This window comes from Clupea harengus, chromosome 13, assembly GCF_900700415.2.
Source record: "Clupea harengus chromosome 13, Ch_v2.0.2, whole genome shotgun sequence".
Classification (NCBI taxonomy): Eukaryota; Metazoa; Chordata; class Actinopteri; order Clupeiformes; family Clupeidae; genus Clupea; species Clupea harengus.
In genome coordinates, this window is record NC_045164.1 from 25396187 (window position 1) to 25411875 (window position 15689).

Genomic DNA, 15689 nt, shown 5'->3' on the forward strand with positions numbered 1-15689 from the left:
TGTATATATATGAATATACTTGACGTAGAATATGAAATAAAGGCTCGGTCAAAGAACATTTGGAAGAATGTAGTAGAATGGTGCGTAACATAGCTATGCATAGCAAGTGTGAATTTTTATTGTCTATACAAAATATACATGTTTTAATGTAATGCAACCAGTTGAGGCCAGCTAACTAGACACAGTTAGTACACCAGGTTATTAAGTTTCATTACTCTAGACAGTACATGCGAGTACGGACTGGGACCACTGGTGGGTAGGAGTGGAGTTCTGCTACCAGCAATCAGGACCAAATATCGATATCCATCCATGCCACATCGAGAATAAAATATTTGAAAGGAGTAGAAAGTTAATTTAACACTGAAGAGGGTGTGACCAAATCATTTCAACACAGCACTCAAGGCACTGCAGTATTAATGTGTTTTTTCTTTGACGTATTCGTGGTGACCTTCATTGCAAGTGTGTCTATATGTGTATGTGTTTGGCATTGAGTCGAGTGGTTATACATAATACATCGGGAATTCTTTTCAATTATCCACGTGTTAAAAAAAAATTATTGGACCGTGCCAAAAGATATCAAATCAGTTACAGTGAGCCTCTACACAGCGAAGCCAGGCGGCAGCCTCACGACACTTGCAAGAGAATCATACAAACGTTAAACCCGGGTGCCAATAATCACTTCATAGGTTTAGGGGTCAAGAATTACACAGAGGAGATATTGGAAGGCTTGGGACACGAACACAACCACGACGATCCAGAGTATGTGCGTCTCCAAAGCTTTGCATCCTGTTGACCACAAATGAATACTCAATAATAGGGATAGACATTACACACTCCGTCTCAGTCCCCTCAACTAACCATCGGTTCTTGGAGATCTCTTCGCAGTGGATAACACCGTAAATACTTCAGGTCGCAGTTGATGAAGGGACATTATTGCTTGTGTTAAACTAGGCCATCTATCTTCTACCCGTCCCTTTTAACTGGTTGGGAAATAAATACTATGAAGAAACACATACGTTACACTCATAAACCATAACAGATTCATTGGATGGCCCAAGTTTGTTAGTGGTGATGTTCCATCTAACCTTCATTTGAAACCTGAATTCTTTAAAAGTAATGTACCATAGAATGTAGAAACAATAACTACTACAGCAACCCCTCCCCCCCCCGCCCCCTTGGAGGTGTACTTCTATGGTAGTCTTTGTAAAATAAGTTGCTTACAACAGTGGTTATCTTTATGCTCAGTCTGTCAGGTGTCAGTAGTAAGCTCTCCTCAACTGGAAAGAGAAATAGTGCCTAGTACCTTCCCCTTGTGCTGCTGAGTGGGAAAAGCAATCAATTGATCCAGCTTTCCTCCTGCTTATCTGACATCTTTTATTTTCCCCTGCCAGGTCTTAATTCCATCACCGAATATATTGTGACAGTGATGGCAGCATGTTAGGGAAGGGATGGGAAACTGACTAGAGCAATTCTCTTTGGTGTTTGATGGGACGATAAGCTTGGCGAAAAGATGGCTGTTCTTTTTGACAATGTGTAGCAACATACTAACCTTCAACACAGGCCTCAGCCAGAGGGAAGGAAGCCATTCTCTCACAGCATTTCAAACCAGTTCCCACCAGTCTCAGTGTCCATGACATCATCTACTGTGTGGTACAGTTGACTATTACACGGTCGAGTGAGAACACTATACTTTCACATGTTCACTTCCATAGGTACGATACAATTGGCTAAGAAGGTTGATTGGCAATGGTGAGTCATTCGTCCACAATGCAATTAGCCATGTGTTGAGTTTATTACTGGGAGTCATCTGTGACGGCACAGAGAAACAGTCAGTATATGGCAATAGCTAAAGACTTCAAGGCCCAAACAGGATTTTCTTTTTCTCTACTGAGGAGGACTCCTCTGGAATGTACAAGCCCTGCTAGCCGTTGCGGACTGGTTAGCCTGTTAGCCTGGTTAGCCTATGTTTACTTGTGGTGAGTGAGTGAGGGGTGGTCAGGTAGCCTGGGTTTCTGAGTGATGGCAGTAGAGCCTTACACAACCTTACACACACAACGACGACAGCAGACGCTAACGGGGAGCGAGGCACCTGTGTGGACAGACATAGAGCAACAGACAGGCTTTGGAGTATCTTGGTAAATAGGTAAGTGTGGACTAGTCATGACATCATGCGGTAATAAAATCAGTTCATTATTGGAGGGAGGGGGAGGGTTGCCGTCGTCACCACGATGCCCTGTCGACACGTTTCCAGTCATTTTCTGGTGGTTCCATGCGCCCGCATCTTCCTGTGTTGTTCACGCTCCCATCTCCCCTCCCTCAGACAGCGACTGTCATTCGAATGAGCCAACACAAGAGCTTCCTCGGAACATAATGAAGGAATATTAAAAATAACAAATGTGTGTGTCTATAAGCCAACCCCACTTTTTTTTTTTCAAGTGTCTGAGGAAAGAAAGGAATGACATTGGAGTATAAGGAGGCCAACTGTGAGGGTCCTTGGGCCAACATGGAGTCCAGACAGCAAGGCCACAAAGTCGCCTCCATCCGTGGGGTCCTCTTAGATGACATTTTCAAAAAGCTGCATGGACTGCATGATGTTCTCATCCTGCAGTGTTGACAAGAGAGGAAGGACGATTGACCAAATTAGACTGTGTTATTAGCAGCAGCTCAGCTAATGGTTCATCTTCATAAAGAGAACATTTAGTTTCATGTGGGTTTCATTTACTGCTAATTAGGTATTGACAAAATCTTAATCATAAAACTGAATTGCTGAATTTCATCAAAAATAGCTTTAAAACCAATTCAGTTGTTCATACCTTTTGACATGACTCAATGAACTCATCGATAGTGACCACACCATCTTTATTTCGGTCCATTTTCTAAAGAGAGGAACAGTAAAGGTGAGTTATAATTACTTCAACGGTAAGTTTAATTTCATTTAACTTTGTGTGCAAAAGATGACAATTTTTTAGTGCTGCTCCTAATGGAAATCGTTATCTTATTATTAATGGGACATGAGAGAAGGAAATGAAGATATGAATAAATGATGTTACACACACACACACACACACACACACACTCTGTTGATGCTAGGCTATAATACTGCTGATGTGTGTGTGCGCAAAAATGTTAGATCACAGAGCAACACCAGAAATTAGAGTGATCGAGGGTCAGTGATAAATCGGTGCAGAAGTACAAACTCTCCATAGGTCTTGAGGCGGTCCTCGGGTATGAGGGGAAACATGTCTCAAACTGAGAAACTGGATAGCTCAAAAGTAATGGATACATCTGAATGATGTCCGTACAAGATAAACGATAGACTGGACTTAACTGAGTGAATCATAAAAATAAATGATGAAGAGAATAACCTGAAAGAAGTTCTCCACGTGTTCCCTCGGGGCGTCATCCTGCATGCAGGGGTAGGTGTAATTTCCCATCATGTCATAGATTGATTTCATAATGTCCAGCATCTCCTACACCAGACACAAGAGGGACGGGAGGTGGGTGGCGGGGGGGGGGGGGGGGGGGGGGGCGCACGTGAGGACAGATGACACATCACACACAGCGTTGATATGGCAACACAACACAACACAGAAATAATCAATAACAAAGCCCCAGCGCCGCAGGCTTCAATAATAATAATAATAATAATAATAATAAAACTTTATTTATATAGCACCTTTCATGCAAAAGAATGCAGCTCAAAGTGCTTTACAGCAAATACATAATGTGCACAAAGAAATGACATGCACATAAAAATAGACATCAAAGAAACATAAAAACTCAGATATAGTGATATAGATATATTCATACCTCTTTGGTGATACAGCCGTCCTTATTGAGATCATAGAGGTTGAAGGCCCAGTTTAGTCGGTCGTTGATCGACCCTCTGAGGATAATGTTAAGGCCAGCGACAAAGTCCTGAGACAAGATACAGTACAGGATACAAATAAGCTTGAATGTCCACTCTGCACAATGCAGTCCAGTTGAGCCGAATAAGTACTGGACCAATTTGGCCTAATGTGATAAGCTACTAAATGTTCCTCAAAGTTTTGAGAAGGTCTTTGGACTCAAAGAGTTTTCGTTGCATATATTTTATACTACAAAGAGACATTTTGGTGTCAGGAAACAGCAAGAAAAGAATAGAAGAACACTAAAAAATGTATTTTTGTAGGTACATAAGACTCAAGGTCACTCAATAAAATGTCTCTGATGCATGCAAAATACACCCAGGAGACCTTGTTCTCTGTTTGACCTCCCTACAAAAATACAACATTTAAAAAAAAATGACTTGCCCACCTTAACCTTAACAATTCCCAGTGGAGGGTAACACATTGCTTTCCATCTGTCAGTACTGCCATATTGTTGGGCCAAGAGAACGACAAAGACGACCTACTGTATTTGACTCAGCTAAAATTTGGTTGGAACGGCTATATTATGACAGAGTGGCTTTGGGTACTTAGAAAAGCGCTATATAAGTCAAAGGTATTATTATTATTATTATTATTATTATTATTATTATGAAATTCAGTCCTATGCAGAGGATCCAAATGGGGTCCATATACAGATCTGTATCTTGAGTTACGTGTGTGAAGCTTGAAGTGTTTTCAGGCTCCACGGAGTTATGTGTGCGAAGCATGTAGTGTTTTCAGGCTTCACGGAGTTATGTGTGTGAAGCATGAAGTGTTTTCAGGCTTCACGGAGTTATGTGTGCGAAGCATGTAGTGTTTTCAGGCTTCACGGAGTTATGTGTGTGAAGCATGAAGTGTTTTCAGGCTCCACGGAGTTATGTGTGTGTGTGAAGCATGAAGTGTTTTCACGCTCCACGTGAACTTGCATTGTATAAATGATGCTTACCTCAAAACTAACTGATCCATTCTTATTTGTGTCAAATGCTTCAAACAGGAAGTGTGCGTATGTACTTGAATCTGGGAGGAGAAGAGTCAGAATAGCACACGTGTAAGTTATGTCTTGGCTTCTAAGCATCAGGGACATTGGGCACCTGTTCAACCTAATATTTATTTTTGAAACAAAGCCTAGGGCAGAATGGATACGATACAGTAAGAATAATTTGGTTTTCCAAAGAGTGAAACCAGTGAAATCACAGTTGGTGTGTTTGTGCTATACTGACCTCCCTGGGGAAAGAACTGGGAGTAGATGAGTTTAAAGGTTTCTTCATTGACCACACCACTGGGGCACTCCTGCAACACACACACACACACACACACACACACACACACGCACACACACACGCACACGCACACGCACACGCACACGCACACGCACACGCACACGCACACGCGCACACGATATGCAAGAGAATACATTCATTAACACTAGCAAACCCCAGCTAATAAGGACTACATTTTTCAAAGGTTTTTCAAATTCTTCAAAACAGCATTCCATGTAAATAAAGTATTTAATTGTGTTTACATGCACTTGTCATTTCATGTCTGCAGTTGTGTGCTGGATACAGTGGTATGTATCCAACCTAATTACTGGCAATATGTCGTAAACAAGATTAATGGTGTAGCGCATAAGAACATGAAACACGTGCAGCCTTGCAGTAAATGACACATACATTTTTGAAGCCTCTGTAAAGCACTTGAAGCTCCTTTTTAGTGAACTTGGACTGCTCCTGCAGTTTGTCCAGGCCCTCGGGTCGGTGGCACACGGTGGACAGCTCAAAGTCATCCTCAATGCTGTCTGTTAGAGACACAAAAGGTGAAAATGAAGGTCATTTCTACAGCATGCGAAGGTGTATTTGATTTTTTTTTTTAAATAAGCAACTAATATTAACACCTCCACAATTCCTCAGTATACTTGTTATTGTACTTGTAATCAATGTATTCACAGCGAGTATTTCAGTGTGTTCAAATGAGGTGAAGGGAGAAAAAAAGGAGAGAAGGAGAACATATCAAGTGGATGAATGAAATTCATATCGAATCCTGCAACTTGTAGCATACGCCAAAGCAGATAATGTGCCTCTCAAAATACAAATTTAATGCAAATTACTTTCCAAGTAATAGAACCCTAACCAACATGAATCAACAAAAACAATCCATTGAACAGAGCCAGGGGAGTATGCACCGACAGTGGAGGTGGCCCTCATCACAGACATATAGGCATTATTATATCCTTATATCACTTATATCCTCCTCAAAGAGCACTCTGCTGCTTTCAGTCCCCCATTGCACAGCGCTGAGTGCAAGCACGGCTCTCAGCATTATGTCTAGGACTTCAGCTGTTTTTAATCCTCCGCCAACTCCACTCCCGGGGGAGTTCGAGGCCGATCTCTCAGCCAGTAAAGCAGCACTTCGTTCCAGTTTAATCAAACCCAAGCGCTATCCTCAACCCAGGAAAGGCAGGCTAGAGACACGCTGTGCATTGTTAGCAGTAGGTCATGGCTGTTTACCCAAGCGTGCTCTCTCACCTGGTGCGCATGTCATGGTGCTTTTGCTAGAAAAAAAAAAGTTCAAGTGGCACGCATGACATATGCGGTCTTGTCAATCAATGCGAGTGTGTACCAGCGTACTTGTGTGTGAGACAGAGACTATATGTGTGTATTTATATTTGAGCGTGTATGTGTGGGCACGTGTGTGTGTCTGTGTGTCTGTGTGTGTGTAAGTGTGGGTATGCATGTGTGTGTGTGTGCGTGCGTGTATGCATGTGTCTGTGGGTGTGTGTGTGTGTTGAGTACATGTGCAGAGTGTGTCTGTGTGTGTGTGTGTGGATGTGTGGGTGTTGAGTACATGTGCAAGTGTATGCATGTGTGTGTGTGTGTGTGTGTGTGTGAGTGTGTGTTTGGCTCAGGATAGTGGGGGGCAGGGACACACAGACGGGTGGTAAGGGGTATGTGACGTAGCGAAGATGCACTTGCTTTCTGCGATTGAGGGGGCGGCGGTAGGCCGACAGCAGGGCAGCAGTTTGAGGAATCTCTGTTTTATGGTTTTTTTGGTTTGGCTGGAGGGAGCGTTACCTGTGAAAGTCACCAACCACAGCAGAGATATTAGACAAACACAGAGAAAATGCACAGCAGTACCATCACTCACAGTCACCCTCAAAGTGCACAGTCGTGCAAACAGGCAGGCAGGTGAGAACACCCAACAACAGCAATCGTGTCTAGCCAAAGAACTGTCGTAGGTGAAGTTAGTGCAGGTTAATAATAGGCGGGTTAGTCGAACTGGATGATCATCATAGATGATCATCTGGGCATCTGATGTGTTCAATGCTTTAAAACATCACTTGTACAAGGTATATAGAGCTTGGACCATGAGCTTCGCCATTGAATTGGCTCTTCAAAAAAAAAACAATTTACTCTCACACTCACATGCCGAAATGCTAGCACTCGAAACTTGAGTGTGCGTTTCATCCTGTCAATCAACATGCGGGATAAGGCAGCATGCAAGGCAAGTTTCTTTGACATATCTGCACAGACATTTGCTGACCTGGCTCACCACGCTTTTCCTGGTGGCTTCCACCACAACCACAACCGCAATCACACCACCACCGCAATCACACAGTGGTAAGGCATCGCCCTTTTACGGCACCGGCCCGAAGTCTGACACCATGACATTTGAGCAAACGAAGGGGTAGCCGCGGGCTTTGCCGCAGCGTGTAATACTCCAGCGTGATTTCAATCTCACACCCCCAGAGGAGAGGGTAGTTGGCGGAGTGACTCGTGGATGAACTCTGATTACCACCTGCCGTTGCCGCGGCTGCGAACCCTGTGCGCTCCGCCAGGCAAGACCCCTTGGACGTGAGCACTTCACCAGACCTCCAATCACGAGCCTGTATTCATAACCCCAGGGTTCTCGGAGCAGCCTAGTCTTTCAGCTCCAGCACTGAAAGTGCTTAGTGAAACTCATACTGAAACTACGATGAAAACGAATGGTTTTGAGACATTTTCCTTTCAACTGAAATTAAATAATTTAGCACAGGAAATATAAAAAGAAACTAATGATGATTGCTAAAAAAAACGACAAAGTTTAATCAAACCCACCTCAATGATAAGCAGATTACTTTTTCTTGATTTGTCCTTGACCGAAATGACTAAAACTAACATTTGAACTATAATAAACTAAAATGAAATAAAAATGAGTCCACGAAATAAAAACTAAAGTGAAACCAAGAGGACCGCAGTAGTGGCCATCTGTCCTGGCGCCGAGATGAGAGCGATGCGCAGACGAGAGATATAAGGAGCACTGACTCTTACGCAAAGAGATGCGCAGACGAGAGAGATATAAGGAGCACTTACTCTTGCCCTTGTGTTTGTGGGGCAGCAACCCTCGCACACTCCTCAACACGACTCTGGCGGCCTGAGGAATGAAGGCCATCGCCGGGGGAACCTGGCTTCGCTTGATGCCAAACGGCTCTCCTAACCCAGGCACAATCTCTCCTTCTGTCTTTTTAGCCTTGCCTTATCCCTTCACTCCATCTCTCGCCTGAAGCTTGTCTTTCTAGCCTTGCCTTATCCCTTATAGCTTGTATTTATCCTCTGTCGTGGTGTTCCTCTTCCCTTTCTCTCTCTCTCTTCCGTTCCCCCCCCCCCCCCCCCCCCCCCCCTGTGGTCAGGTCCGTCACTTGGATCCACACCAGCCATGTCATAGGCTACTGAGCACAAGATTAATGTTTCCGGCCGTCCAACCGAGCCCCAGCCTCCGGCCTGAGGGCAAGTGTGTGTGTGTGTGTGTGTGTGTGTGTGTGTGTGTGTGTGTTTATAGGTGTGTATGTGTGTGTGTGTGTATGTGTGTGTGTGTGTGTGTTTATAGTGTGTGTGTGTGTGTGTGTGTGTGTGTGTGTGTGTGTGTGTGTGTGCGTGTGCGCATGTGTGTGTTTATAGGTGTGTATGTGTGTGTGTGTGTGTGTGTGTGTGTGTGTGTGTGTGTGTGTTTATAGGTGTGTATGTGTGTGTTACGACCTGGCTCGAGAGCCGCAACATGAATTGGAGACAGACCACATAGTTTACAAAAAATAGGGGTTTATTTAAATAAATCAATGAATTGACTTGAAATCTAGGGGATACATATAGAAACGCAAAGCACAAAAAACCCATAGTGAACACCAGCCTCAAAGGCATGGTGGGAAAGCAAGCCCCCCCCCCCCCCCCTTCTGAAGGCAAACAGCGTGGCTTTTATCCTTCTCAGGCGTGAACAATCAAGCAAATTATGCCCATGTACCACCCAAAGGCTGTCGCACTGCTACTGCAAGGCCAGTGGGGGTGCAGAGGGGCGTTACAGTGTGCTGATGTATAGGTGTGGCGAAGCTGAGCTCTAAAAGGACCATTAAACTATGCCTGGAAACACATTGAACCTCCAGTAATGCAGAATAAGTACAGGTATGGGAAATAGCACGTGGAATGGACAGAAGCAGTCAAATATTTTCACCTCTATTGTCATGGTGTTAGTCATAAAAACCAGTGGACGCTTTTTTGTCCCCCTCCATTCGGCGTGCTTGCTACAGCCTTTCACAGACTGTGCCATTATAAAAGCCTTTTTGCTGCTCCAGGAAGTTACCTGGTGATGGCCAAGAATTATTCATATTTTGTACTCTATGCTGTGAGCCCTTTAATCATCCAGATACTGTAGAATTGGTCCAAAAGAAAATCACTGCAAAGGCTTTTTTTTCCCCACTCCACTTTAACTCCATACTCTCTTAAGACACCATGTGCAGTGTACCCACTCCACTTTAACTCCATATTCTCTCAAGACACCAAGTGCAGTGTACCCACTCCACTTTAACTCCATACTCTCTCAAGACACCATGTGCAGTGTACCCACTCCACTTTAACTCCATACTCTCTCAAGACACCAAGTGCAGTGTACCCACTCCACTTTAACTCCATTTTCTCTCAAGACACCAAGTGCAGTGTACCCACTCCACTTTAACTCCATACTCTCTCAAGACACCATGTGCAGTGTACCCACTCCACTTTAACTCCATACTCTCTCAAGACACCAAGTGCAGTGTACCCACTCCACTTTAACTCCATACTCTCTCAAGACACCAAGTGCAGTGTACCCACTCCACTTTAACTCCATACTCTCTCAAGACACCAAGTGCAGTGTACCCACTGGAGCTTCTCTGCTAGGCATCTGAGAGGACAGCCTCCTCACGTCCACTTATCAGCCTGCTACATGCTTTCAGCGCTAGTGTTTTTTTTTTGTTTTTTTTTGTATCTATTCTTATCTGTCTATGTTTTTTCTTTACGTAATTATTATAATTGTAATGTTTTTTATTTAAGCATTTTTATTTTTATGTATTTTTATTTATTTTTGTATTATTTAATTAACTTATCTGTTCCTGTATTACCATTGTTGTTATTATTGTTGTTATTATTATTGTTCTTATTGTTTAAGTGCTTTGGCAACAGTGTACCATACATTCATGCCAATAAAGCCATTGAAAATTGAAAAAATTGAAAATTGAAAGGCTCAGACCGTCAGCTCTGGCCCTGGTGGAGCTGTGGAACATTGTGAACGACCTCTCAAAGCACTCCAGGTGACTCACGTGTCAACTCCATCCTACCATTCCCAAAATCCTCTCTTCTGAATGAAGAAATGCACTCTCCAAGACAGGGGAAATTGCACAACGCTAAATAACCTCGGTCACTAGAAGGAACCTGATTCTTACCATGTGGCCTTGGATGCATTCAACCATTTCTTTATACTGTATATATTTGAAAAGTAGAAGATTCTAGGTTTCTGTTATTTTTATGTCTCAAAAACTTGCAGAGCTTTAAAGGCATATTGACAACCATTCCCCGCAGGACCCCTAAGGGTTAACAGCTACTTTGGCATGTTTTTGGTTTTACCACAGAATAAATGTTTAGAATTATATAAGGATAGTGGGTCCTATGCCATGTATTCCCAAAACACATCACGCATCACGCAACCTGTGCTGAAAATGCCATGTAGGGAACCTCATGGTTTTGTAAACCAGGCCATGGTGATTAATCACTGGTGATTAACTCAAACTGCACTTCAAGTGGTGAAGAGAGACACCTGGAAGAAGCCGTGAGAAACAGGACAAACACAATGAGTCTTCACAGGAGGAAGAGAGAAAGGGTTGCTCCATCAGAAGGTGATGATCATAACAAAGACACTAGGAACAACGCTAGCATTTAAGAAACACGGTTCAATTTGCATAATGAATGTCAGACATTTTCACCAAATAAAATCTGACATTTTCACCAAATAAATAAATAACTTCCTAATTACTCGGCAATTGTCCCAAATTTGCTCGCTTTTCTTTGACGTGAGCGGGGGGAGTTTGAGAGGAGACGGGAGCCAACTGTGTGAGTGTCACGTCAGTGTTTCTGTCAGAGCCAGCCATGGTGCCGCCCCAGTTAGGAAATTACTTTTCCCACATAATTAAAAACACTACAATGATAAAATATTTCTTGATGTATCTGCCATGTTCTCTTCCTTCGCTCATTAAAAAGCCCAGCTTAATGACAACAAAGGTCTGCTTTTCATGATAGTCATACACAGTGAACCTGACAGATTTTCACTGCACTTCAGTGATCTCTGAGGCACTCTTTTCCTATTTGACTTTGACCATCCTGTCCTTTCTGCTGTAAATAACTCAAGCATCCACAAGGACCCGTAATCATAGCCCTTTACCTGCCACCACATCTGGAACATCTGCAGCAGCAGTCTCACAGCACTCAAGAGAAAGGTCACTTCCTGCCCGTGTGCTGTGTGTGCCGTCACACATCATATTCCAAGGCATATGAGGACTGCCTCAAAGTGCAGTCAAGATCTCTAATGCAGCCCATTTTCATCATCTTCAATTACGTTTAATGCACCTGTGTCTGCTACATACATTTGCTGACCTAAATTTCCCTCGGGATTAATAAAGTATCCATCTATCTATCTACATCCATTACCAGACTGAGTTGTGATCATTACTAGCTACTTTGACAAAGTCTATATTGAACCAACATGCTATATACAATCATACATCCAAGGTTTAACAATATCCTTGTTTATCTATAGTCAGTAGTTCTCAGAGATCTGTAATGTCCCATATTATTTACTCACTCTCTCTCTCTCTTTCTCTCTCTCTCTCTCTCTCTCTCTCTCTCTCTCTCTCTCTCTGTCTCTCTCTCTCTCTTTCTCTCTCTCTCTCTTTCTCTCTCTCTCTCTCTCTCTCTCTCTCTTTCCTCTCTCTCTGTCTCTCTCTCTGTTTCTCTCTCTCTCTCTCTCTCTCTGTCTCTCTCTCTCTCTGTCTCGCTCTCTCTCGCTCTTACCTCCGGAGGAGAAGTCAATCAAGCCCAAGAAGTGAAGGAGCTTGAGCGAGCTGCAAATGACCAGCAGGATGCCGACTGTCTGCAGCCCCTCCATCTCCCACTCCTCCCCGAAGAAGAGCTGCATCCCGCGCCTCCCCTCCTCCTCTCTCCTCAAAGCCCCTCCGCCCCCACCTGCCCCAGGGCTCCACTCTAGTGCCCAGTCGTCCGAGGAGGGTTGCACCTTCACGCAGGGTCCAGCTGTGAAACGTCCTAGCCTATCTTCAGGTGTAAACCTTGTTTTTAGTTGTTGTTGTTGTTGTTGTTGTTGTTCTTGCTATTTTTTTTTTCTTCACAAGGTATTAAATATCTTTTTCTTTCTTTCTTTCTTTCTTTCTTTCCTCTCTTGCTGTTAGCGATCCCTCACAGCGTGCTGAAATGTGCCACGTGTGTTGACATCCATCTCGCCTTCTCCAATGGGTGTCCCGAGCTCATGCCTGCGACAGATGGTGAGCTCGAGGTCAGAGGTCGCCGGGCTGCCCTGTCCCTCCCTGACCGGTGACAGCTTCTACGTCCCTGGTGCACCGGCATCCCCCGCAGGTAAAGAAATTGAGACATCACCAACCTGGTTCACCAGACACTCCCCGATTCCTTCTCATTCAATCTGTTAACCCAGTCTAATGGTGCGTGTGTGTGTGTGTTTGTGTGTGTGTGGGGGGGGGGGGGTTGTGTATATGGGCCCATTACCCCATACAAGACAACCTCGACTGGGATCCATTCTTTTTATATGGACCCCAACCCGTCTGATGTTTAATCCCCTCCCACCGACCCCCCTCTCTTTTCTTTCGCTCCCTCTCCTCTCCTCTCTCCTGCTTTTTCTTGGTTTGCCAGGTTTAATTGGGTCAGATGTGTTTGGTGCGAGTTTGGGGAATCAGGAGAAGGAGTAGGGGGTCAGGCAGGAGAGGGGGAGAGAAGGCGGGGAACAGAGGGGATGGGGGTTGGGGGGCGGGGGGGCGGGTCGACAGCCAGGTTTGCAGCTGAGCTCGGACCGGACGGACAGATGGGACCCAGTCCCCCTCCTGAGACAGCAAGCCTTCGCAGACGGCTCCAGTCGCATATCAAGCCACTATCCATAACACACACACGAGCACACATTCACACACACCCTGTCTCTCTCTCTCTCTTTCTCATACACACACACACACACACACACACACATGCAGAGAAAAAAAAAAACACACATAGACACACACACGCAAAAACTACAGAAACCAAACCTCGCTGTGTGTTCACAAAATGCAAACGTACTTATATATGCCCACATACTGTACAGTCCAAGACACAGACAGAGAGATGCTGACAGACAGAGAGATGGTGGAGAGTCAGACGTAAAGCATCCCACTGCACGAACACTCGTGCCCAGACAGGAAAAGTGGGTTGAGGGGTGGACCTGTCAGACAGTTCTGCCTCCAAACTGAATATAACGAGGTGGTGTGTGTGTGTGTGTGTCTGTCTGTGTGTGTGTGTGTGTGTGTGTGTGTGAGCGTGTGTGTGTGTGTGTGTGTGTGTGTGTGTGTGTGTGTGTGTGTGTGTGTGTGTGTGTGTGTGTGTGTGTGTGTGTGTGTGTGTGTGTGAGTGTGTGTGAGCGAGTGAATTTATGCATGAGTAACAGAGAGCGGGAGAGGTTGAAAGAGAGAGGGAAAAGAGGGAGGGGAAGAAAGAAGGACAGAGGGAGAGAGAAATAAGGAAAGAGAAAAAGCAATGCACTAGAGTTACATGAGCGATGACTATCGTGACAACTGTCGCCGTGGGGACCACTGCACACGCATAATAAGTTATGAGCACCATCTAGCCTTGTGCGCATAACACAAGTGTCTGCAGAACAGTAAGACCCACACCTAGAAGAATCAACAGCTTCTTTTTTCGCATGGAGTCTTTAAAAGAGCACAGCCTTTAGGAAGCCAGCCTTTAAAAGAGCACAGCCTTTAAGAAAGCCAGTCTTTAAGAGCACAGCCTTTAGGAACCCAGTCTTTAAGAGCACAGCCTTTAGGAACCCAGTCTTTAAGAGCACAGCCTTTAGGAACCCAGCCTTTAAGAGCACAAAATTTAGGAACCCAGTCTTTAAGTGCACAGCCTTTAGGAAGCCAGTCTTTAAGTGCACAGCCTTTAGGAAGCCAGTCTTTAAGAGCACAGCCTTTAGGAACCCAGCCCTTAAGAGCACAGCCTTTAGGAAGCCAGCCTTTAAGAGCACAGCCTTTAGGAATCAAGTCTTTAAGAGCACAGCCTTTAGGAAGCCAGCCTTTAAAAGCACAGCCTTTAGAAAGCCAGCCTTTGGACCCCAACTGGGAGGAACTGTTCCATTTTTATGGCAATTATGACTGGAACTAATAGAGTTAGCTGTCCCTCAGTCAGTAAACAACCACTGAGAGGCCTCTTAAAATAGCTCAAGTTAGAAACATGACCTGAAAAAGTCCATTACTGATTCTCCCCCACTGCAAAACATATCAAACACAGCTCAGCCAACACACACAATAAGAGGAAGCCATTGTGGCAATAATGTCATTGTCATTTTTCCATTTAAATAAATTAAAAAGTATTATTCCATTGCTATTTCCCGAATGGTAAACCGCATGTTAATACTAATAAATAGTAAGAATTGTGTTTGTGCTGATGCATGGAGCTCAGATTAAAATATTTCACTCAGAGTCTTGACCTTCTAAGAAAACATAATGATGAAAGCAGATGGTGTCCAAACATGTTTACGACTGTGCATGTGCGCAAGCAAGTGTGTGTGTGTGTGTATGTGTGTGTGTGAGAGAAAGGGAGAGACTGAGAAAGTGTGTATTTGTGTAATGATGCATATAAGTTCATCTGGATCGAACAGATGGATGGGCTTAAGCTGTCCTTCTTGAGAGCCCAGAAGAACAAACACATTGACCCTCCGCACAGACAGTGTGTTAAACTAATTAGTCCTACCCTCCCTATTCGTCATTCGGAGGAATATGTCTCCTCTGGGCGAAGGCACAGCCATTAAATGTTGCCAAATTTAGACGTCTACCTGCGCAATTATCACTTCAAAACTTGATTAAAACGGTGAAGGTGAGAGACATTCTTGACAAATGGCACCTATCTTTTTCGAGTTTGGAGAATGTGCGCTGCGGGTTAAACTATGTGTGTGTGTGTGTGTGTGTGTGTGTGTGTGTGTGTGTGTCTGTGTGTGGTGAAAAATCCATTTACATAGCCCATTCGGTTCTGTGGGTATTTTTTAAATCTGGGTGGATCTTGATTCTTGGATGAAAGACCACTTTGTGTCAAAAACAGATAAATACCACCAGCGCGGCGTTTCGACTCGGATATATAAACATATGCTGACAAAAGCTGAAGAAAAATATATAATGTCAACACACACCCTGCCTTTTCCGGAGGCGTTTTAATTTTTTTACACAAACACACAGCAAACAGA

General features: G+C 44.2%; 1 protein-coding gene across 3 annotated transcripts in view; it reads right to left on the minus strand.

Moving 5' to 3' along the window:
• Nucleotides 1–85: 85 nt before the first annotated feature.
• LOC105900836 (Kv channel-interacting protein 2) overlaps nucleotides 86–15689 on the minus strand; it is a 193449-nt gene continuing 177845 nt past the window's right edge. For 2 of the 3 annotated variants that reach the window (XM_031578621.2, XM_031578620.2), the window contains exons 2-8: nucleotides 5579–5703; nucleotides 5129–5198; nucleotides 4855–4925; nucleotides 3811–3918; nucleotides 3366–3470; nucleotides 2814–2876; nucleotides 86–2602 (exon numbers count right to left, since the gene is read on the minus strand). In XM_031578621.2, the coding sequence (XP_031434481.1) occupies nucleotides 2555–2602; nucleotides 2814–2876; nucleotides 3366–3470; nucleotides 3811–3918; nucleotides 4855–4925; nucleotides 5129–5198; nucleotides 5579–5703 (590 nt within the window). In that variant the 3' untranslated portion in view covers nucleotides 86–2554. Of the gene's footprint in view, nucleotides 2603–2813; nucleotides 2877–3365; nucleotides 3471–3810; nucleotides 3919–4854; nucleotides 4926–5128; nucleotides 5199–5578; nucleotides 5704–6877; nucleotides 6977–15689 lie in introns of all 3 variants that reach the window. The other variant, XM_031578619.2, reaches the window with a different exon arrangement.